Below are 23,371 nucleotides of genomic sequence, written 5' to 3'. Positions count from 1 at the left end.
TGGAGGATATCCACTTGATTTGTCTGACTCGGATTTCTGAAGCTTCATATTAACTTCAGACAAAGTTTGGCACAGAGCAAGGACTGGATTTTATCACAAGCCCTCCGAACTGAACAACCATACAGGCCTCTTTTTTTTTTTTCAACCCTTCTGATACGACCCATAGGAGCGTCTCCGGAAATAGCGCCCCTAAGGCGGTTGTCATGGTTACAATAATAAACACGCGGTGGTTAGGTTTATCATGATTTAGAATAATGCTTCCTTAACATTAGACGATCTCTGTTGTCATGGTTACAACAACAACAACAACAACAACAACAACAACGTGATTAACTTTGTAGAACCGTCATGGATGATACAAACAACATAATCTGCCACTTTTAGATGGGAATCGAACACTATACTCGAGTAATATAACTGTGTTTTGTTGAGCCATCCACCCCAACCTCGTCCTAATGCTCCTGTCATAATTACTGCAGCCGCTAGATGTCGCCTAACAACGAGGCGTAACTATGGGTCATAATAACCTGCTGCACAAACAACCTACGGGCTGGTTTTGTTTTCTACAGGAGGGTAGAGTATACATATTGTGTACTTGCACTTGATGCTTTAACTCAGAACAAGCTGCAGTGAGTTTGATATGTTGCTTGGGATACATGACTGCCACACAGTGACTGTCACAGCCCATAAAACCATGACCCAAACGCTCAGTAAGCACTAAATCAATGTGCTGTGTGTGCGTGTGTGCGTGTGTGTGTCTTCCTTTCATCTCCCATAAGTCTGCGTTTTGGTTTTTGGAAACATTGGTGGTGCATTTATATCATAATATAAGTTGTGTTTTCCCACAGGAGCGGCCAAATACCTCCGATTCACCAGTGATGAATTGGCAAATTAGTGGCCAGCTGTCAAATGCCGGTAGCTAGGGCTTTTGCAGCCCATCACTCCTAATCAAGAGAACCTAGCCCTTTTTAATATGTTGAAGATAAAGTAACAGGCACTGTGATAGCAGTTCTGCTAAATGAGCCATTTGAAAGCATGGCTCATTTTTCATAATCCTGGAGAAGTCAATTAAGGGACTTGTGGAGCTGAGGGAGGCCCAAGGAGACACTAAGGTGCAGTGTTAGAAAAGAGACACAAGTGAGTTTTAGTCACCAGAGGAAGAAAAACAAGCAGCGTCTCAGTGGAAACACCACAGGGAAATGTAAGGAACAGTATCTGAAAGAAGAAAACAAAAGACGGAGTATATAAAAATGTCAGACACAGTGACAGCGACACCAGTTTTCATCAGCCAGCCAAAAGGCTTTCATAGCCTTTGACTGGCCGATGCAACAAGAAACAAAATATCCAAATTGCTCGTCTGTAAAAGAAAACGATTGTTTCTCTTTGTGCGGCTCCATCTGCTCCCAGTAGACCCTAAACAGCTACAACACCACGCCCCGCACTGACAACGAGCCAGAGGAAGAAACTGAACTCCTGCTGAAAGGCTGTTAATAGTTAGTGTTGTGTATGTGAACAGTAGGAAATGTATGCGCCATTACTTTATCGCCCTCTGACAAGAAAACAGAGGGTTTTTTTTTTTGTCCCACGCTTGTCGGAGTGTATTTACATACACACAGGCCTCATTGTAAAAAAGAAAAGTGTTTTCTCCTTAATAAAATGTGTGAATAAAATGCCTCCTCTTTTTGTAGTAATTTTCATATCAGATAAAACTGGATTTAAGCCAATTTTTCTGCCTTCTCTTTTGTGTCTGGCATGAATTTAAAACATCAACAGCTGACTTGCTTGCTTTGGTCCTTCTGAAGATCTGATACATTTATAATATAATATGTATGCACGTCATGGTTTTCTGTGGAAGGGACAGAATAAATCAACCATGCTTATGTATTTTGTCAATGTTTTTGCAGAATAACAAAGTTGATTCATGACTTTAAATCCACCAGGACTACTTTAAAATAATGCCACAGCAATGGCTGTTTGGTCACTGCAACCAATCCAAATTCATTATAAAGTTTCATTGAAAAACAATAGCTTTTTACACAAACAGCTTCAAATGTTTGGCTGACAAGCGGTTGAAAAAATTCACAATCCTTTCCTTGGGACCATTTCTTAGATTCCCATACACAAATACACCCACAATAAAATGTATGAGTTAATAGCCGTGCTCTGTTTACTCATACATGTTTACATTGTTCATCTCTGTGCAGAATTAGACTTTTTGGCTTTATTATGGTGCACAGAGAGCACAGAGGACAGAGGCTGGAGGAGAGGCGGAAAACACTGAAACTGTGTCAATAAACTGAAGAGTCAAAACAAAGCACGTTTCTTTTCTCTGCAGGATTTGTGATAAATGCATGTGACAGCTTCTCGAAAAACCAAACAGATCAACATAAACCAACAGTGGATTCATTTGACATCCCTGCAGGCCTTTTTTGTAAATGCCAATGCAATAATTTGAGGCACACCCAACTTTAAACTATCCAGTCTGATCTTATGAAAGAGTCAAATTAATCTCTAGCAGCTATTTTTCGTGTCATTTGTGAATTTGAAAAAAAAAAAGTCTCAGGTCAGGAGTTCCTGTCAGCTTGAATGGCAGCAGTTCAAAGGATCATGAACAGAATAATTTTATATATGAGGCGGAATTAATCTCAGCATCTTTTCGTCCACACACACACACACACACACACACACACACACACACACACACACACACACACACACACACACACACACACAAACCATCAATACTAATTGGAACCAGACTGAAGTATTCAGCAGTCTCCTGCATGCAGACTCGCCCCAGAGATATTCATTCTCACCAGCAACAGAGCATGAGCTCATCCCCAGCTGCGTCACCAGCGGAAGGGGACTAAACTTGCAGGCACTAAATGGAAGGGTTAAAAACCAGTGAGGTCATGTCTATAGGTCATACGTGCAGATCCTGATTTGTATTCAAAGACAGGACGGAGAAGTAGGAAGATTTCCTAGAACGCAGGAGTCCTCTGAGAGCTTCCTCTCCTCCTGCCTCGGGACATTGTGCTGCCAAAATAACACAACAAATGAGTTCAGGCCCCACCAGAGCGTGATGTAATCTGCTCCTTAAAGGCACAGTCTGTGATCCAAATGTAAACAAAAAAACCCCCACAAGTGAAGACTGAAACCATCCATCAGTCTTAAATGCATCAGCAGCTTCAAAGAGGGTTTCACACATTTACCACGGTTAGATCTACTCAGGTCTACGATGTCATCTGTAATTGGCTTTGTCAAGTCTATGAAAATACCCCAGATCACATTATCAGGGTTATTTAAAAGCACATCTGAAGCTTCACCCATACGAGTAATTAAAAGTCAGGATCTCGGCCTCTGGTGACTTGATTTTGACCATTCGTTTTAAAACCTGTCTCTGTTGAGTTCACCAACTTAATGGAAGAGCAGCAATAAATATAAAAATATACTGATACTTTGGTGTATTAAACTGGTAATATTCTTCTCTGAAGATACATGTAAACTTTTCTGTGAACCTAAGTGCAGAAGGTTGTGACGCGCACATTTCCTAAATGTCAGCAGTACGCTGTGCGGGACCTGCGTGTCAAGCAAGTTGATTGGTTGATTCAACTCTGGTTGGTAGGCAGGTAGGAAACGGAAATAAAAACATGAAGGAAATGTTATACAAGTCGTGCGCAACATAATGACAGAGCAAAAGCCTCTTTCTAGACTCTTGAACTTGTTCGACAGTCATTCTGAAAGGAATCCATCTTCGGTGAAGCGTTGATAAAATTCTCACCAACTGTAGCCTCTATAGAGAGCAAATAATGGCCCAAAATTAACTGCAGCCACAAGAAAGGCTGAGTTCTGAATAAGGAGCTCAGCTGTGATAATGGAGGCAAAATAATTAACCACCTCGCAGACTGTACGTATTTGGACAGTGAGCCATTTTCTGTCGTGTTGGCTCTGTACTCAAGCACACCAGATGTGACCAAAGGAAAGTGTGTGAGTGTGTGAGACGTGCATATCCTTACTGCGTGAACGCTGTAAGATACACCCATTTGAGCAAAAGCAACAAGTTAATGTCCCATATCAAACGGTCACTGAGAGACCGCTGATGGAAATGATCATTAATGTAAAAACAACAGCAATATTATTCTTAAAATGTTCATTTTAATAAGGTGCTGAAAATATTCAACAGTCACATTTGCTCTTTTTCCTTTTCACAGAACAAGGACATTTATAACCCAAAGCCAAGAAAACCGCAGACTGTAAGCTGCAGAACAGAGGAACATGACCTTTAGGTATATGCACAGACAAAAAAAGTCACAGTGTGGAAGAGAGAGAGACAGAGAGAGACTGAACACACTGCACTGGGCAATTAAGGCAACACGTCAAAAGGTAATAGACAACCTTTTCTGTACAAGGAGAGTAAAAAAAAAACAAAAAAAATACAAGCACCAGGAAACACATTACAGAGCCTCCTCAAAACCCACAGGAAATGACATTAAAACACTCCTTATAGCTGCTGTGCAAGACAAAGACACAAAAAGAAGTCGAGGACAAGTTAGAGAAAAAGTTTGTCTATAAGTGACAGATGTTGCTTTTGCTTTGATGTGTTTCTTTGTGGTTATGTCCCTCTAGGTTTGGAGCTGTTTTTTTTTTGTCACAGCTCCAGTTTTATCAGTCAAGGAATCCGTGAAAATGACAACTTCCTTTTCTCTTTATCATTAAGGTTTTTTTGGTCAGTACACTCTCAGTTGGCGCAGAGACACCTGCTGGTGCTTTGGAGGAGGAGCAGCTTGGCAATTACGATGCAATGTAATCCTTGTGTCTGTGCAATAAAATAATCTCCCTCAGTGTGCCTCAGCTGTGGTCGAAATCGTGACCAAACATCCTGTTTCTGTGAAACAGTGTGAGTGTTAACGGTGTTAGTGTTGAGACATTTCCAATAAATACTGGCAGGCTGCTGAGGACAACAAATGATTAAAAACTGTAAAAAACAAATGAACATTATTCAGTTAGATTAAAATGCAAATCTCCCAGAAATTGACACAATTAACCATAAATTGGCTGAACAACTTTTGAAACGTGATGGTAGTTCAGATGACTCAGCTTCCTCCACATGGACAGTTCATTGATGGGGAAAAAAGTGCAGGCTTATCCAATCCCAGACCACGTCTCTAGCCGACATCAAATCATCACTCTAGATCACTTTTGCATAATATTGGTCTTGAGAGGGTGATAAAACATAATCTAAGTACCTGCCTCTCAATGACAGGCAGTATCACAGGTCACTTAACAGTGTCGGGCCGGTCGCAGCCTGCAGTTTGGAGCAGCACTAAAACAACAGGAGGTCGCTCGTTCATCCCTGACTCAGCGCAGCCAGGCCTGCTGATTGGCTGATGAAGCTGTCCCTTTAACATCCTTAATTTTTTTCGTGACGCTGATCTGGAGTCTGCGACGTCCAGCTTGTGAGCTTAGAAACAGTGTCCAGTTCATTATAAAGACTATCTAGGGAGGTGAACAGAGCAGCCACAAGGGGGCGACACTGAGAACAACTTTAAATATACTTATTATCATCTGTAAACAACAATAACTAACAGTCTGTCATGCCGTGCCTGGTTAAAAAAAATGAAACCGTTCACAAACGTTTGTTTACATACAAACATAGACTGACATATAAAAACAGGTTATGATGTGTTAGTCATATGGCATCAAGTCAATCACGTATAAAGAGTAAACCGTTGATGTAGAACTGCTCTGTGGTTCTTCTCAGCAGCCATACAACTGTAATCCATCACCACCCTTACAAATTTATATACATTTACATCCTTAAAATCTTACATCTTGAAAGAATGTGGGCTTTCCACTTTCCCGTCATCTCCCTTTTCTCCTCTGCTTTGTGCAAGAATAATTATTTAGTCCCTTGTTGTGAAGTTGTCTTGTCTTTTTGTCCTCTGCAGTGTCACACGGAGACAAAGACGTCCAGGTAGAGGCGGTCGTAAGACTCCCTGAAGAAGAGGATGAGGACGAGGCTGAAGAGACAGGAGCCTGTTAGACACCAGTTGAGCCATGACAGCTCTGGATGAAGGAGAGAGAGAGAGAGTGGAAGAGAAAGAGGAAGAGACATGTTCGGGGTTAGATTTAAGCGCTCTGCATCAGCTCGTATCCAGAATGTGACACACTGGGTGGGCAGGCAGATGACTCAGTGCCCTGCTTAAAGTCACTGCCACCATCCAGCACTTTGTTGTTGTTTTTTTATTATTATTTATTGTACATTTGTTTCTTCTCTTTTCAGCCTTTTTTTTTCTTGTCCTTTCCTCTGCTTCCAAATAAAATGGTCTGGAGCTGTTTTCCCAACTTGGACTAAGACCCTTAGTTCCAATGAAGGAAAATCTGATCACAGAGAAAATAGTGTGCCTCCAATTTTGTGGCAACAGTTTGTGTTTGGCCCTTTCTTGTTTAGCATGACAGCACCCCTGTGTACAGACTCAGGTCCAAAGTAATGGTTGCCTTAGTTTGGTACTTGACCAGTCTGCACAGTGCCCTGACTGCAACCACATTGCCCCACGCCTCCTTTGTGCAAGGAGGAAACTGTGCAGGTAGGTTCTAAAATCTGGTGCAAAGCCTGAAACCATGAGGGTTGAGGCTGTGATTAATGCCCATGTTATATGGAATGACATGTTCAACAATCACATGGGTGTTCAGGTGTGTCCACTTACTTATGGTCATTTGCTGCATATCTAATCATAGCAGTGCGGAGGTGAATATTAAGTAAAAACCAAAAAAATACACATAATAAAATAAAATAAATCATTCAGCAGGTGAAGTCATTGCGTATTCATGCACATATGAGCTGTTGCACATATTAGCTGTTGCACACCATCACTTAGAACAATGACTGCTGACTTCAACCCTACCTCAGTGCCAAGCAACAGCATGTGACCATAATGAAATATGAGTCATCTTCATAACTCCAGAAACCTAATGAGTGTTGGTATGAAGTGACACTGAATAATTTATAATCATATAGGACTAATGGCTAATCGATAGAAATTCCAGACATACCGTATAGGAAATAAGAACAGCCTCCTGAGCTGTCTTTCATGATGATTTTGAATAATTCATTGACACTAGCAGTGTTCCCCATTATCATTGACCTACACTTGAACCCAAACATGGTGCAGAATGAGGTGTTCTATTTTCTCAGCTCGGTTCAAGCTCCATTAACCACAGGAGAGGTACTCTGGCTGTCTGCAATAATGCAGAATCTGGAGGGCAGACAGGAAGCTCACAACTGCACTGAGCCGTTGGCATCTTGACTCATTAGCACACAGACAACCTCTTCTTCTTTTCAGCCTCTGGGATGCACACACACTCAAGACTCTCTCCATGCAAGCCTGCACTAACACGCAATCACACCTGACTCAAGTCGATACCCCCCAAAAGTCAATAAATCTCAAGTCTTTCAAATGCATGAAGTCGTCCCCGTTGTGAAGCTGGCCGTCTCAACAGCACACAGGTGTTTGAGGTGTTTTGCCGTGACTGAGACATTAAGCAGAATCTATACTGCGTGGTGAGGGCCAACGTCTCAGTCAGGACCGACGACGCCGTGGCAGCAGGCAACTGCTCGGGTCCTGATAACAAGCCGGACTAAATATAGAGAAATCAGGTCGTATACACAGCAGAGCCCTGGGGGCCCTGCCAGCACAATGTGCTTCAACTCACGCCGGCTCCACTTCAACTCCAGTCAGCTGGCTTTTCATATCGCCAATCAGCCGTCCCGGCCTAAAGAGAGCACCAGATCAATGCATGATGCAGCCTCTTTGTGGTAAATTATGAGTTTTGGCTGTAAGGCTCAAAGCTTTGTGAGCTTGATGCTTCACCTCTTCCATGAGGAGAAAGAAGGTGGGGTAAGAAGATGAAAGCCAAGGATAAATTGAGGTAAGAGAGAGGTGGAGAAGGAGGGTGGAGAGAGTGGAGGGAGATGAGGGATTGGGTGAGGGTGCTTGCAGTGAGGTGTCAAGACTCCTGAAGCAGCCTCATTAATCAGGAGTGTGTGAGCCGGACAGGGGGAGACCTGGCGTGGAGACGGGTTAATGGAGTTGTGTTTATCTGACCTAAAGTCTTTTCAGTCAAACTCTCTCATTTTCTCACATGTACGCTCGGACAAAGAGTCGTCCATTTAAAGTTGGATACACACAGTGTGTTGGGGTGTGTGTGTGTGTGTGTGTGTGTGTGTGTGTGTGTGTGTGTGTGTGTGTGTGTGTGTGTGTGTGTTTGGTCCTGCAGTCTTAAAAGAATGCTAATGCAGTGCTGGGTAATTCAATCAGGTGATGTGGTAAAAATGGACAGGCCGCTCAATCGCTCCCCTCTGATCTCTGAGGACATGCAAAATAAAGTTTGGAGGAAATACAGTTAAAGTTTGGCTGAATGGTAAACAGACAGGAGGGGGACTGAGGAGGGGGACTGGGGGGGGTGAAGGGAAAAGATTAGAGCAAATAAGATAAAAGGAAGAAGAGAGGAATGAAGTCACTTTGTTCTGTTCCTAGAGGCTCCTCAGCTCACCGGCTTGCTTTAAAGTTGATTATTAGATTTTAATGATCACAGCTTAGAGGACAGATATATCTGACTCGAGCTGTGTTGCAGCCCTTTAAACTTTCCTATAATAAAGTGAGCAGCCACAGATTTTCTGGGCTGAGCACTGAAGGTGACTGCACTGGCTTTGAAACATTTGAGAAGCTTAGACTAATAAAAATCACAGTATCTTTTAAATCCCTCGTCATAATTGTCCCACACATTTTTTCTACTTTTGATAAATGGTTTTCATCTGTGGTGTCCTCTTGTTTTCACCTGTTTTAATCCATTTGAAGATTAGGCTTTCATAGTGATTGTTGAAGCAATTTATGGGGTTATTGAAATGGCTGATAATTACGTTCCTGAAAAGGAAGTGGGTGATGATGGCAAATTTTTTTAGGCAATATTGCCCAAAGAGCTGGTGGCCTATTATTTCTATTGAATTTTCAATCTCTTTTTTGTCATCCTTTAACCTTCATCTTAACTGACTTTTGCACAGGTGGTGCTACGGTGGTACTATGGCAACCAACTTAAGGTCTTTAGGAAGGAATTTATCATCAGCTTTGTCAGTTTCATGAGGAGAGACTCTTCATACAGTGAGAAGAGTGAAATTTATTACTTCAGCTATAAATCTGTAACTGCAACTTTCAAACTTGTATATCCTGTTCTATTTGACAGGATGGAGCATGTTGTCGTTCATCATCTTCACCATGACAACCCACCAGAAGACGACTGTGCAACCCCCGCCACCTCTCTGTCTCACCGTGGTTGCGTCAACACTCAAAACTTTAGCAAGTAGCTTCAATAATGAGTAACTTGCTCATTAGAAAACACTATGTAAATAAGCAACTTACAACACTCATACTTCATTTTTATATATAAATTGAAGGAATCAGAGAAATGCAATAACAATCTCCACAGATTTTCACCCGCAACAGGTGAAAACTAAACTTCCTGTCACACCACAGCATCACCTTTTCTCTCTTGGTCAGTTTTTTAAACCATCTTAACTTACTTCTGTCTAAATCTATTCAAATTTTTGAAACCATTTTCCTTATTCCAAAAAAATGTTTTCAAAAATAGTGGCAAAACAATTGTTACAAACATCACAGAGGGCAGATGTAGGTCAAGCGATACACCCTGCTGTGCTAGGTTTGAACAGAACCATGACAACAAGACATCAGCCGACTGCTCAACTACTGCCACAAACTACAGCGGGATCACTGTGACTGGATGATCATGTTCAGAGGACATCAGCGCGAGCATCGGACAGTTCATCATATTAACAGCTTATTACTGTATCAGTCAGCGTCAGCAGAGCGGTGCCACAGAGGAAGGCAGAGACGGGGGTCGACAGGCGTCTTACGGCCTTAATCAGTCTTAATTGAGGTCAATGCAGCGTTATAATTAATGCGGCTCAGTTTCTCCTTTACTACTGCGTCCTTTGTTTGAGAAGACGAGGGTCACACCTGAAGACACACTGACATCGTGTACAGAGCTGGATGATCCATCACAGAATGCCCACTTCCTCATTATGATCCATATGAAAATATTTACTGTTGACACACAAGTTGGTGAGCATGTCTTTAATAGCCAGAATATTGATAATGACTGCCATGTGTGTAATTAATGTGCCGCCCTTCATTTACTCTGTCAGTGTTGGGTCTCACTCTTGATTCAATACTGAAAAAGGCTTTTATTCTCTGAGGAGTAACAGAGCGAGACAAAGAAAAGATGTTTGTTTTGTTTTTAAACACCTCCACAGTTTTTATGTGGGGGGGGGGGGGTCGAAAAAGTTGGTCTGCAAAGGCATTTTCACTTCAGATGAGAATGCAAAGTTTAGCAGAAAAGGAAAAAAAGTTCTTGGGACTAAAAAACTGCAGCAATTATTTTTCTGTGCTGAATAATCTCTGCTTCCCCCAATGCATGAGAGACTAACAACTCACAGCTGAGCGGAAACTCAACGCCACCCCTCCCTCCTTCCCCTCCCTCCTCCTCCTCCTCCTCCTCCTCCTCCTCATCCTCCACCTCCTCCTCTTCTTCTTCCTCCACAAAACCTTTGAGGCTCTTTGGCTCCACAATACCTATCTGCTGCTTTGTATTGCACCCGATGCTCCACGCTAAATGACACAAACACACAGCAGGCGAAATTGAAAAAGAGCGACAAGCGTAGATATATGGCCTGGAGGCTCCATTCATGATTCTGAGTCACATGGTTCAGAGACTGTGGAGATTTTTAAAACATGAAAACAGAGTCAAGAGGCCAGATAGGGCTCACTGAACCAAGACCGGGCTCTCATGGATATTAAAATGGACAAGGAGCTTAATTCATGAATGTCTCTCCGCTCACAGGGAAAAGGAGCCATAATTCAGAATGCATAACAAGGCAATGGGCAGCCAAAAGGAAAACTCTAAAATGAACTGGAAATAGATGGAAATCTTTAAAAAGGCCAGAGTCGCCAATTTTCAATATCAAGAGTTGAAAGGGTTTTGAAAAGACGAGGCTCATGCAGAATTTATCAGTTCTGAAGTCTGCATATTATTTGCCACATCCATTATGGGACAACAGAGAGGAAATTAGAGTAATGAAACAGCCCACTAGAATACCTCCAAGGGGAATTTACATAATAATCTAATTAATCTTTGCAGGAGTCATCTCTTCAGGAGAGCAATACAGCCGATTCCCAAACACGACAGGAAACATGCACTTCTTTAATTCCCTTGCTATAGTGACTGAACAACATCAGTGTTTTAACATGTACCTTTTGGCATTCCTGTGCTGTACTTTTAAAAATCAAGTGAGATATGCTCCAGTGATGATCACTACCGATACGTAAAGAAACACAGTGCAGTTATGGTTACAGAACTGGAGGCTACAGTGAGTCGCTATCGGAAAGTGACGAGATGGGCCGAGGCTGGGTTAGCATGCCGACTTCTGTAGAAGAAAAGACGTGATAGAAACTTTGGCTTTGCCGTCCACCGTTGTTCAAAATCTGTTAAAACACATCAGTGATCTGTTCCTTCATTACCATGAACACACACACTGCAGTTTATTGAGTCAATCCACAATACACCATCCTGGTGCAATAGATATTCAAATGTGTATTACTCCTCATCTGAAAATAGTTCCCAACAAATGCGCTGTTTCCTCCTCATTGAGTAACATTTGTTAAAAACTGGACGGGTTGTACGAATTGTTGGTTTTGGGCTTTTCACAGTATTTTCTCACTATTAAATAAAAAAAGAATAATGCCAGCCTCATCCTTGAATATATCCCACTGTTACAGTAACCGAATCCCACAGGATACTGAACCTTACATAATGGTTGATCACCTGCTCTGACCTGCAAACAGCGATGGGATTACAGTAGAACAGTAGAGTTCAACAACTTGGTACCTACAGAAACTTTTGTATACGTTTGTATATTGTTGGAAAAGTATGTGGGCAATCTACCACTTAGGTAGTGATCTGCAAGTTGCCTGCCTGCCTGCCTGCCTGCCTGCCTGCCTGCCTGCCTGCCTGCCTGCAGCAGTGTGAACTTTCTGAAGAGAGAGCTTCGATCCATCATCGCCTATTATACGACTTCAGGGTGGGAAGTGAAGAAAGGAGCAGAAAAAGCTTCCATCATCTCGGCTTGATCTTCTCTCCAGCTGTCACAAGGAAGTTGTCAGGATCCATCTCAGCACATCAGACGCCCGCGGCTTACCCAAACACACACACACACACACACACACACACACACACACACACACACACACACACACATACATACATACATACACGTGCTGGCATCTCAAAAACAAGGACATACTTGTGCGCTCAGAGGAGCAGTACATTATGTGCACGGCTACACACAAAACATGCAACACACTGAGATACATGCAGACACACGTCAACCCCACCAAGTAGGATATCATTCAGCATCGCAGAGAGAAGCGTCGAACAGAGGATGCAACATGTATTTTTTATGAGTTCTACTCTTGTGATCGAGAATGTGTTAGTGTGTGTGTGTGTGTGTGTGTGTGTGTGTAATTGTGTGTGTGTATGACTGTGTGTGTGTGTTGGCCTGCAGCTGCTCTATCTACCCAAAGCTCCGTCTATCCACAACTGGTACACTGCTGTCTAATCTATGATTTATCACCATGCTGACACACTACTGGTTCTGATGAATCAAAAAACATCACCTGTCATCTGAATCCCACAGTTTCACTTCTGTTGTATGTTATACGTCAACTGCTGTTGTTTTCACTTTGAATATAACTAAACCGAATTTAAACTAAACCACTGAGCATCACTCCAGCTTCATTCTCAACCCTTCAGACTCCACCTGTGAAATTTACTGAGTCCAACCTGCATCTGCATTGTATTTCAATCCTGTTGCCATCCTTCAATTCTTCAATAAAAGCTTTTAAATTACTAGGAGAAACCTCAACTCCTGAAATAACGGATCCCAATAGTATTCTGAATAAAGTTTTATTCTCACAACATGTTAGGTTGTAGATGTATAAACAATGAAATGAACTACAATTAGTTGACTAATCAATTTGTTAATCAGCAAATCCACAACACTTTGGTGTTGGTCCAGCACAGAAAGCAATTTGTAGCCTGGGCTCTGGGAACTCTAGATGGGCCTTTTTCATTATTTTCTGACATTTCACAGGTCAAACTATTAATCATTTAAATCAGAAATGTGATCAACAGATTAGTCCGCCATGAAAATAATCATTAGTTGTAGCCTTGATATCTTCCCATGCTGGGCTATGTGCAGTGAATATTAGAGACCTGCTGTTCCTGACAAGGCAAGCTGCTTACGAGCCCTGGCTGTCATACTTGTTAGCGGCCCCCGAGGGCCGCTGGGCCCCACGGCTGTTCAGGTCAAACAAGAATCATATTTACCTGCACTGGCAAGACAACCTAGAAGGCAGGATCAAGATACAGTTGTCAGCCAGCAGCTGTCAGTAGCCTTGTAGCAATCGGACGGATTTGGCAGAGGAGGATGGAGCTCATGAATATTTATGAGGGTCTGAAAATATATTTCTTATTTACTCAAACAAACGGTAAAAGGAGTGTGTGTGTGTGTGTGTGTGTGTCAGAGATGGATCTGTCTTTTCCAGCTGATTGCTGCTGCGATGTAGCCAAACTTACAGGGAAGGATAATGAATCTGAAGACAGGTGAACAAAGATCAGAAGAAGAAGCCGCACTCATGAAACATGGTCCCGAGTACATACTAACATACACACATACATACAAAAATGCACTCTCTCACACACATTCACACACACACACACACACAAACACACAGTTGCTTAGATGGATGACTGAGCTCAGTTTACTTATGAATTCACTTTTTCATGAGAAAGCCACAGAGGCAGAAGAGAAGCAGATGACATGCTGTCCTCTCTGCTGCAGCCGTAAATTATTATATCAAAGTCTGTCAGGCAGCCAACTCAAAAGATAAATCTGAGTCTAAATTACAATAGGAAGTTTTCTTTCTTTGTGCTGAATGTGTCAATTGCATTGAAACCTAATTTTCCCACTGTCCGCCTTTTATCGGCAGCATCTGCAGGGCTTCAAATGGATTTTTGGAAACAATTGAGCCTGTGGCTTTTGGGAGATGAGAGAAACCTGCAAGGGACAGAAAGCCTCTGGATGGCGCACATTCAGACATTTTCCATTGACAAAAATAAGAAATACAAGAAGTATTTAGGTGGTGTTATCCTAATCCCACAAGACTAATAGATGCAGAAGATGAATGAAAAAATGAATGCATTTGAAAATATTAACAAACCAATGGGAATTTCATCACATATTGTTTCCTCATTCGCACACATGCAGTACTCCTGTCTTACCTGTAGAGTAAAAAGTAAGAAAGAAGAGGAGCAAGCCGGTGACCAGGTTCCCCAGGAAAGTGACCACTCCACAGGTGATGCCTTCAGGGACCGGGTACACCGTCTCGATGAAGAGCTCGAAGAATATTGGCACGCTGCTGTTGATAAAAATGCCCACCAGGATGCAGGAAGTGTACAGGATGGCTGTGAGAGGGCAAAAGAAACAGCAGAAAAACAAAAAGTTACAGTTTAAACTGGTAACTTTGATGTAATTGGGCATCAAATCCCATCTGAGCGACTGTTTAAAAACGATGGCATGCTAGTCAAGTTTATGGAACCGCGGTGGTGATTTATGCCGTGTTCTAAAGCTTCCTACTGTGCCATTTGTTCTCAACAGCAATGAGATTGATGACGAAAGCCTCATCCTGAAGCATTTCATTTAGAACGCCTCCCCTTAAGGTGGCAATTTACTGGAAACAAACCCAAACCACTGTGGGCGTTTTGATGGAAAATGGCCAGTTTGCAACCCAAACAATATAACACATCTCCCCCAAGTCTGCTCACCTGGTCTGCAGTGTCACATAATGAATCAAATTTGTCAGGTTTGTGCGTTTCTGGCTTACTCCCTTTGTTTATATCACATTCCTATTTCAAGTGCTCAATTTTAGGAAGGATCGGTTTAAGGCTGCAGGGGATCCAATTGTGTGTTTTTCTATACTTGTGTAAATGTCATACCTGACTTAACTAAATCTAACAAAACAGACCTTTTTTGAAACCTTACTCTGACAGATTGAAAAATGTGTTTCATAAAGGCCTTTTTTAATGTATCAAAAGAGGCCAAACTTCCTAAATGTTAAATGCCGTCAAAAAAACAAGCAGCCAATTAAGTTAACTGAATAAAATACCGTCTAAAATTCACAAAAGTTTAAGTCTGTAATAAGTAAATCAAAGAATGTATAAACAAAGTTACAAATCTCACCAGGCAAGTGGCTCTTGGCACTTTTTGATACTATGAGCTATGAACACATTTTTGTTATCACGAGGAAAGTATTGATGTTTGACACCCAGTCTGGCATGAGAGTGTCATGAGAATGTTTTGCTGGCTCTGTGACACCAATTCAATTTGAATTTCAGTTTCTTTTGTAATATATTGCCGTTATTAGTTTTTTCGCACACTTAGCATTAAGCTGTAATTCATTTCATGGATTCTACAATATATTAAAATCAAATTTCTAATTCTTTTGCCAAAATATGCAGCGGTCCACATAGGAAACAGCTTGTCTCATTTGCTCCTGAGGCATGACGAGAATGCTGCTGCTTTAATTTGTGTAATATAGGCTTATTGCTACAAACAGCAGTTTATTGTCAGCTACGTGTGTGTGTGTGTGTGTGTGTGTGTGTGTGTGTGTGTGTGTGTGTGTGTGTGTGTGTATGTGTGTGTTTGCAGAGCAATCAGAGAGCGCTCATTATGTTTGGCGATCTCAGGGTCTAGTCTCAGTCCTCTGGCTGCGACTGAAAGTAAAATGTGTGAACGTGTATTAGAGTAGATGTGCGGAGAGATTAAGCCATCACCTCTTGAGCATCACGGCACCCTCCATCTCCCTTATCACGGCAGATTGGTCCAAATGAGCTCCCCATTAGCCTGCACGTCCCTTTAATCACAGTGCCTCTGAGGGCCCCCGCGTGCCCGACTGCCTGTGACAAGGAATCCAGGCGGCACTCATGCAGCCATCAAACAGAGCCTTCTCCCCTGCTTGTCTTTATTCAACCCTTAATGAAGCACTGATATCAAACCCTTCAACCACTGCACTTTTCCCCTCACGTTATTGAATTAGCCTATCTGCGGCCAGCTCCCACAAGGTAGCAGGAAATCCCTTGAAGGAGGGAGACATGAGATGAGCAGAGGAACATGGGACGTACCTCACTGCCCTGAAGAGAAGACAATGTTTTTTCTAGAAGTTATGTTGGGGGTCGTATTACAATTAGACATTTATGCATTTAGGGCTACAACTAACAATAATAATAACAATAATAATCAGCATAATTTTTAAGTAATCTGCTGATTATTTTCTTGATTAATCATGGAAAGGTACTAGACCTCTGTTATTTGTCATTTCCCATCACTCCCCATTGCCCACATTTTATATTATCTCTCTACTGTCAGCTTTGTAACAAAGGCAAGAATAATTTGTCTTAACGTTATTAGTAGCCACAGTCAAAAAACATACTTGGACAAGCTACATAAAGGTGATTATGGTTTATGGGAAGCAGCAGCAGAATCCATGATATTGATTTATATGACAAATACAACCATGGGAAAGTCTAGTTTATCTGTGTACCTTCTTATATTTGGCATTAACACGTGTCCATCATTCTGTGCTACTTTGAATAATAGGGAGTTCATTTTAGGAAATCAAGGAATTTAGACAAGACAAGACCAGAACAGAAAAACACACAACGAAATCTAATACACCACAATGACAACTTCTATGCACATGATTGATTTTTTTTTTTCTTCCCAAAAGACTGGTCGGTTGGTCACAAAAACTGCAGATTACACTGATCTGTGTATGTGCCACTGACCATCCCACACTGGGATAATGAGGGGTTCTGGCGGATTTTGTTGCAGTATCACGACACCCCCCGTGTATGCTGTGCCAGGTGGATGAACAAGGTTGGAGTCTGGCTGCTGCAGATTGCCAGAGTCTCAGATAAGAGGACATGAGATAGAAAGAGAGCAATGCCAGAGCCTGGAGAATGATGATGGATGATGATGCCTAGAATCAGTGGCTTTGAACGACATGCTGGTATGCTTATTGGTTTGGCTTAGTGAAAGGCAGCTAAGTCCACTAATGTCCCTAATGGGTTTATCACTGACATCTACTAATGGACTGGTTCTGCTGAATATGTACCAGATGTACAGTGCTCTGTGCAGTACCTGTGCCGTACCTACTGGTGCTGACTTTAAGCTTCCGGGGTGTTTGAGGGTGTTTACGTCCATATTGGTGGAGAGTATATGAATCATTTTACATGTGGTTGCTCAGTTTTAAGACAATACAGCAGGACAAAGCCAATGGGTTTTTAGGGCCAAACACTCAAGTGTCATCCATGTGTTTTGTTCGCTGAGGACCACACTGAGGGGAAAAAGGCTCCAAAACAAGCAAGAAGTGAAGCTGGCTGCACTAGAGCCAGTAAGATATTGCCCTAGAAACACATTGACCCCGTACATGCAATATGATGACTGACTTTCTAGGGCAATCTCTACTGGATCTAGTGCAATAATTACATTTATTTATTTATTTATTTACCTGTGTTATTTGCTGTGGTTGTTCTATTTCCCTGTGTCTTTAAATGCACTAATCAAGAGAAGTCCTAATTGCTTTGCATTCTGGACAATGACAATAAAGGCTTTCTATTGTATCCTATTCTACGAGTTGGAGTCCAGAGCCAACACAAACACTTACATGCTGGTCTATATGTACTAAGACGGGATGCAGACGAAGCACACCTGAATCAACATAATAATTCAGTGTGGATTGTCCTGCCTTTGGCAAATTTATCTGAGCCAGAGCACTGAACCGCTCACTGAATTCATTTTGGCTCTGGGTTGCATCAGAGCCTCCCCAGTTGCATCGGCTGTGTGCAGTGTCACCTTGGACCAACCTGCAGTGGAGGGAAGGTGAGTGACTCTGCTCAGACAGGTGAGCGTGAACCATGTGGAGGACAACGAGGCTCCTGCTAGCATCAGCACCAGGATCAGCTTCAGCATCCCCCGAATAGAGTCAGCAAACCTGGGGGTGGGTGAGACGAAGGGGTGGGGGAGAAAAGAGGAACATCAATATATATATAAAAAAACAAAACAAGAAAAAACACTGAGACAAAGTATTACACATTCAAGATGCTGATCTGAAAAAAAAAAAAAAGAAAAACACCAGAACAAAAAGGCTGACATGATTACTGAAGTGAGTAAAGGCAGCTGCTTCAGAAACAAGAGGCATCCTTCATAAACACAATGAGCAGCTATGCAATTTCTCAATGTCTGCTTCTTCTGTGACTTGTGTCATAATCTATTACTGGAGACAAGCATTGTTGCAGAGAGAGGCTAGATCATTTCCTTCTCCCACTTATTTCTGAGTACGTCAGTTGCACTTGTCATTACACAAGCAGACACTATTCCAAGGGTTGATTCAATTTGTCTCACCAGCTAAACAGACAGACTTGAGATGTGCATTTTATTATATTGTGGAAGACAAGCCATTCGGCCATTCTCAAACTCTCTTGAGCATTGTGGTTTCTCTTTGTAGCCCTTTCTAAACCCTCATAGTTCATTAACTCCTCTCCGCTCCTCTGGGTATGCATATGTATGCTTGTGAAAAGCTACACAAGCCTGTAGCAAAGAAAGACACTAATTACTTTTGTTTTGTTGTGCGCAGACGAGATGCTTTGGAAAAGAGGTCTGAGCCTGACAATGAACTTAATGCAAGAATAAAAAGAAGTGTTGGAAATGGCTGATTAGTTCAGCTAGGTTGTGAAGTTCTGTCAGCGTGCTGAGGGCCAGGGGATAAGGGAAACCACCCTTTGGGCAGATAATGAGAACATCTCCACTCAGAATGTTCCAGGATGGCATTTTTAGATGACATTAATATCTCCTGGGATTTCGTGAGCTGTCATTCACAGCTTCGACATATTACCTCTGTGTTCACAGGACATCTACTACATTCTGTATTCCTAACTCCGGACTTGGAATCACTGGGAGAGAATTTAGAGCAGGCTAAGGGGCATAACATGATTAATTCTGCCTTCTCTGATAAACAGATCTAAAGCCGTCATATTTCTGTTTTCAAGAAAGAGCCGGTTGCACTGGAAGAGGCAGTCTAGTTAGAGTGCCAAGCGCTTGCTACTACACAGAGATGTCTAGTTCCTCTGCCCACAGCTACACCCCTCAAATCTGCATCACCCATCTGCCACTGACTGGCTCACATCCACAACCCTTCAACCTCCCCCGGTGCCAGAGAGGGACGAAATCCTTAGCCTGCATCCAGTCAAACCCTCATCTCTTTGCATAGAGGATCACAGGCTACTCCCCTGTATCAATTCCAATCGATCCTCGAGGCAGAAAAACCATAAGTAGCTTATTTTGCGTACTCAACCTCCAATGGTCTCTGAGTCCAGTTGATAAAGAGCTTGGTCACTGATTGCCAAGATAAGTCAGGTGCAAGACAGTTTGAATGAAACTAATACAACTGAGCAGAGTTTGGGTTTTGAAAACTACTGGCTTACACTTGACCAATAGCAAAGCTAAATATCCTATCATCAGAAGTATTGTGTTTTTAAAGGGAGAGGCCACCAATGACATGACATGTTCCTTGTTTTAAGTCAACTGGACATACGCTTAAACACACAGTATGTAACTTCTGCCGCTAGGGCTCTTTCAATCAAAATGCCACGTGGTGGAATTGCTTGGGATTGTGGGAGTTTTATTCTTACCTTCAGTTTCTCCCAGTTTGGTTTCCTTAAGTGTCAGTCGTTTAGGATTTTTTTTTTACTGGGAGCGGAATTATTCACAGAAGTGTCCTCCTCTCCAAATCAAACAGACCAGGGGATTAAAATCATTAAAAGCACTGAATAAAGCAGTTTCACATCTGAAGACAGTGTTTCGCTGATGCTATACAGCGGACATGAGACATCAGGGAAGGGTTGGGAGGTGAGATTGCTGCTAACCTTTGTTTTCGATTGTTTCTCTGATAACGTATGATCCAGATGTTCAGGAGGTTTTTACCGGTGGGTGTCCTCCTTCCCATAACAAATGGACCAGGGGATTAGAACCAGTAAAAACACAGAATAAAGCAGTTTCACTTTAAAAATCTGTGATTCGCTGATGCTCTTCAGCAGACAGGGCGTGTCAGGGAGCGACTGGGAGCTGAGCTGCCAAACATTTGCTTGGCTTTTTTCTCTGATAACTTAAAATCCAGACGTCCGATGATTAAAATACTTCATCTGGTTAGAATATATAATTTAAAACAACCAAGGTGTAAAAAATGTATCTTAAAACTGCGGCTTAAAACTGGATAAAAGTGAATTTTGAGCTTCTAGCAGACAGCCACAACGCCAACACATAGGGGATATGATGCCATCGAAAGGCGACCAAGTGAAACGCACCGTTACCATGACACCTGTTACATTTTGGCATAATGTAAAGTACGGAAACTCAAAAAAATATATAACACAGGTCTGGTCATTTTTAGACATTTTAATGTGAAAAAGTCACATATAATAACATATTGTAGCTACATGTCAGTGGTTTTCTAAGACTGATATACTAGAAGCAGAGGGCCTTGCCACAGACATGATGTGGAAGTTGGAAAGTAATACAATACTTTGTTGGTTTTGGTGTTTTCCTAGAAATTGTTGACAACAAGACTCACACAAAATAATATTGAACAAGAGAACACTTCTCTCCTGTAATGTAATTCAGACCTCTGTCACACTACTCAGTGAGTAAAGAGGGTCATGTCATCTCATGAGGCAATGTTGGAATTAAAAGCCTATCTTTAACACTCCTCTAACAGGATTTATTGGCCATAAAGATAGCATCGTTTAAGTCATGTAGAATCAGATTCCATTTTCTGCTCTCCTCGTGCCTGCGGGGTTTGATGAATATCATTAGTATGGTATTATCATTTGGGCCTGTCTATGTTTTTAGTGAGGGACATGCAGTAAATAACCAAATAGATGGAGAAGGTATAAGATGACCAGCATGCAATTACGGATTTGCAGGTAAAACAAATGAGGCAGTAGTTGATGCTCCTTTGTGTTTGCTCTATCTCAGCTCATTAACCTGAGAGTATTGCGTAGCTTAGACCTTTGTGATGTGAACGAGAATAACCCGGTTCTGTTTTCTATCATCTCCTCTTCCCTCACCCGCTCTCTCCAATCTTTTTAACTGGAGCTAGTAATGGGAAGATAATGAGGGACCCTTGTTAGTTATTCTTTCCCTCCTCAATCTGTGATGGAAAAAAAAGTATGCAGCGACCGTTATCCAATCAGCTTCTGTCTGGGCCACGCAATTAAACAGTCGCCAGATTGTTTGTCAAATGTTTCCATGATGGGTGCCACACCTTGCAGCATCCACCACCATTAATTGAACCTGCTGTATTAAGCTCCCTGCCATTCAACTATCCACTAGCAAGTCACAGGGAGGGAAATGCTTTCAAGCAGCCAGTGATTTTTGGCAAAGGCAGACCACTGATCCCCTAAGAAATTTAGCTTTGGAGGAATACAAGCCACTTAAAATGTGAAATTGCAACAGAAAAAGCATTTAAAAGGGGGTAATTTTCTGCCCCCTGTGGCAAATTGTGCTCAGCATTGGCTTGGTACTGTGGTAGCTGGGGGGACAGGGACCGCTAGTGGCATATAATAACTCGCATTCTGACATTAACATCTTAAGGGCTGCTAGTGGGTGAGACAAGGGACAAAGATTGCTCTCTGCTCAGTTCATTACCACAGGCTTTCCTGGGAATGTATCTAATGATGCCATGTTCCAGCAGGATGAAGAAGAGGAAGAAGGAAAGAGCAGAGAGAGGCAGGATTTAGTTTTATGGGAGTAGAGAGAGAATGAATAAAGTAAAGATACTGGTTAGTTCCTTCTAGTTCTGCTCTTTTAAAACATTGCCCTAATCAAAGGAGCCCAGTAAGATTGCACCTAGGGGCTCATTTCCCAACGGACATCACAATCAAAGAGGGGATGTGAGGGGAAAAAAAAAAAAAAAAACAGCTTGGTGACTGATGATTGTAAATGAGAATGTCTGCTTCCTGTTTTCCATTACCCAGGCGCAGCAGCCACAAATTACAAGTCAACGTCTCAATTATGCTCCAGCTTAGCATAGCATTATTACCCAGATACAGGTGTGAAATATATACAGTAGATGTATGCTTAAATGGTAAGAAAATGTCTAACTTTCAATTTTTTTTATTTATTTTTTCTTTAAAAAATTCTGGACAGTAATGATGAAATAATGATGTACGTAAAGTTTTAAAACAACTAAAACAAAAAGTGCATTAACTTCGCTTATAACACGTCCAAATTAATTTCCAACCCAATTAATAAATCAGCAAAGCTGGCCTCACATTTTTAAAGTAAAGTAAAGGTGCTGTCATAAACTTTACTTTGTCAGATGACTTTGTATCATTACATAGTGATAGAATCAATATCTCGGTGCAAAAGTGCAGGAACTACGGTTTGCCTAATGCACAGGTAGCATTTAAGAGCTGCAATCAAATCACTACACTGATACTTGATACGTGGTTTAGACAAGTTCACACCTGACCCCTACCAACCGCGTTTATCACATTTCCACATCTGCACATAGAGCAAATGATGTGCGGCCAATTGTTAAAACTGAATTTCATTTAACTATCAACTGTAGCAGCAAAGAGTCTAATCAATCCGTCCATGGCCTCAGAGTCTATGTAATCAACACCAATAACTCAACAGCTCTGTTTACATACACTCATCTCATGCTGCAAATAGCTTCATTGATTAACGGTGGGAGTTATGGGCTCATTTACGTGATTACAACTTAAAGAAAACAGTGGGCTGCCTGGAAGTGCTGATTGGGCCTCGGCCTACGATAAACATATATCCGTCAGAGCAGGAATGAATCCCTTGCTTTTGCAGACTCCACACTTTGTCTTTGCGGTGTGGCTCCCTATTCATCAGGGGAGGTGAAGTGGCAAATGCAATAGCATCTACTCCCCTCGCTCTATCACAGCGTCGCTGGATACAGATCATATATTAAAAGAGAGTAGATTAGGTGAAGGGAGCGAGCGAGAAACCCCCATCCTTTAACTCAAGTCAACCCTCCACTGTTCGTTACAAGAGAATAAGTTATTAATAAGGTTATGAACGGGAGCTAGACTAAATTACAATATATATGTATTACACCAAGTGACCCGAGCCATTGCACTGTGAGGAAGATTC

The 23,371-nt window shown here is 41.9% G+C and overlaps 1 protein-coding gene across 1 annotated transcript in view; it reads right to left on the bottom strand.

Moving 5' to 3' along the window:
* Positions 1-4,135: 4,135 nt before the first annotated feature.
* slc49a4 (solute carrier family 49 member 4) overlaps positions 4,136-23,371 on the bottom strand; it is a 47,158-nt gene continuing 27,922 nt past the window's right edge. The window contains exons 7-9 of the mRNA XM_023404491.2: positions 18,055-18,182; positions 14,413-14,595; positions 4,136-6,066 (exon numbers count right to left, since the gene is read on the bottom strand). Of these exons, the coding sequence (XP_023260259.1) occupies positions 5,951-6,066; positions 14,413-14,595; positions 18,055-18,182 (427 nt within the window). The 3' untranslated portion in view covers positions 4,136-5,950. The remainder of the gene's footprint in view (positions 6,067-14,412; positions 14,596-18,054; positions 18,183-23,371) is intronic.

The sequence above is a fragment of the Seriola lalandi genome, unplaced genomic scaffold, assembly GCF_002814215.2.
Source record: "Seriola lalandi dorsalis isolate HSWRI2012SDOR001 ecotype SW California unplaced genomic scaffold, Sedor1 jcf7180002054245, whole genome shotgun sequence".
Lineage (NCBI taxonomy): Eukaryota > Metazoa > Chordata > Actinopteri > Carangiformes > Carangidae > Seriola > Seriola lalandi.
This window is presented reverse-complemented; position numbering and strand designations above follow the sequence as displayed.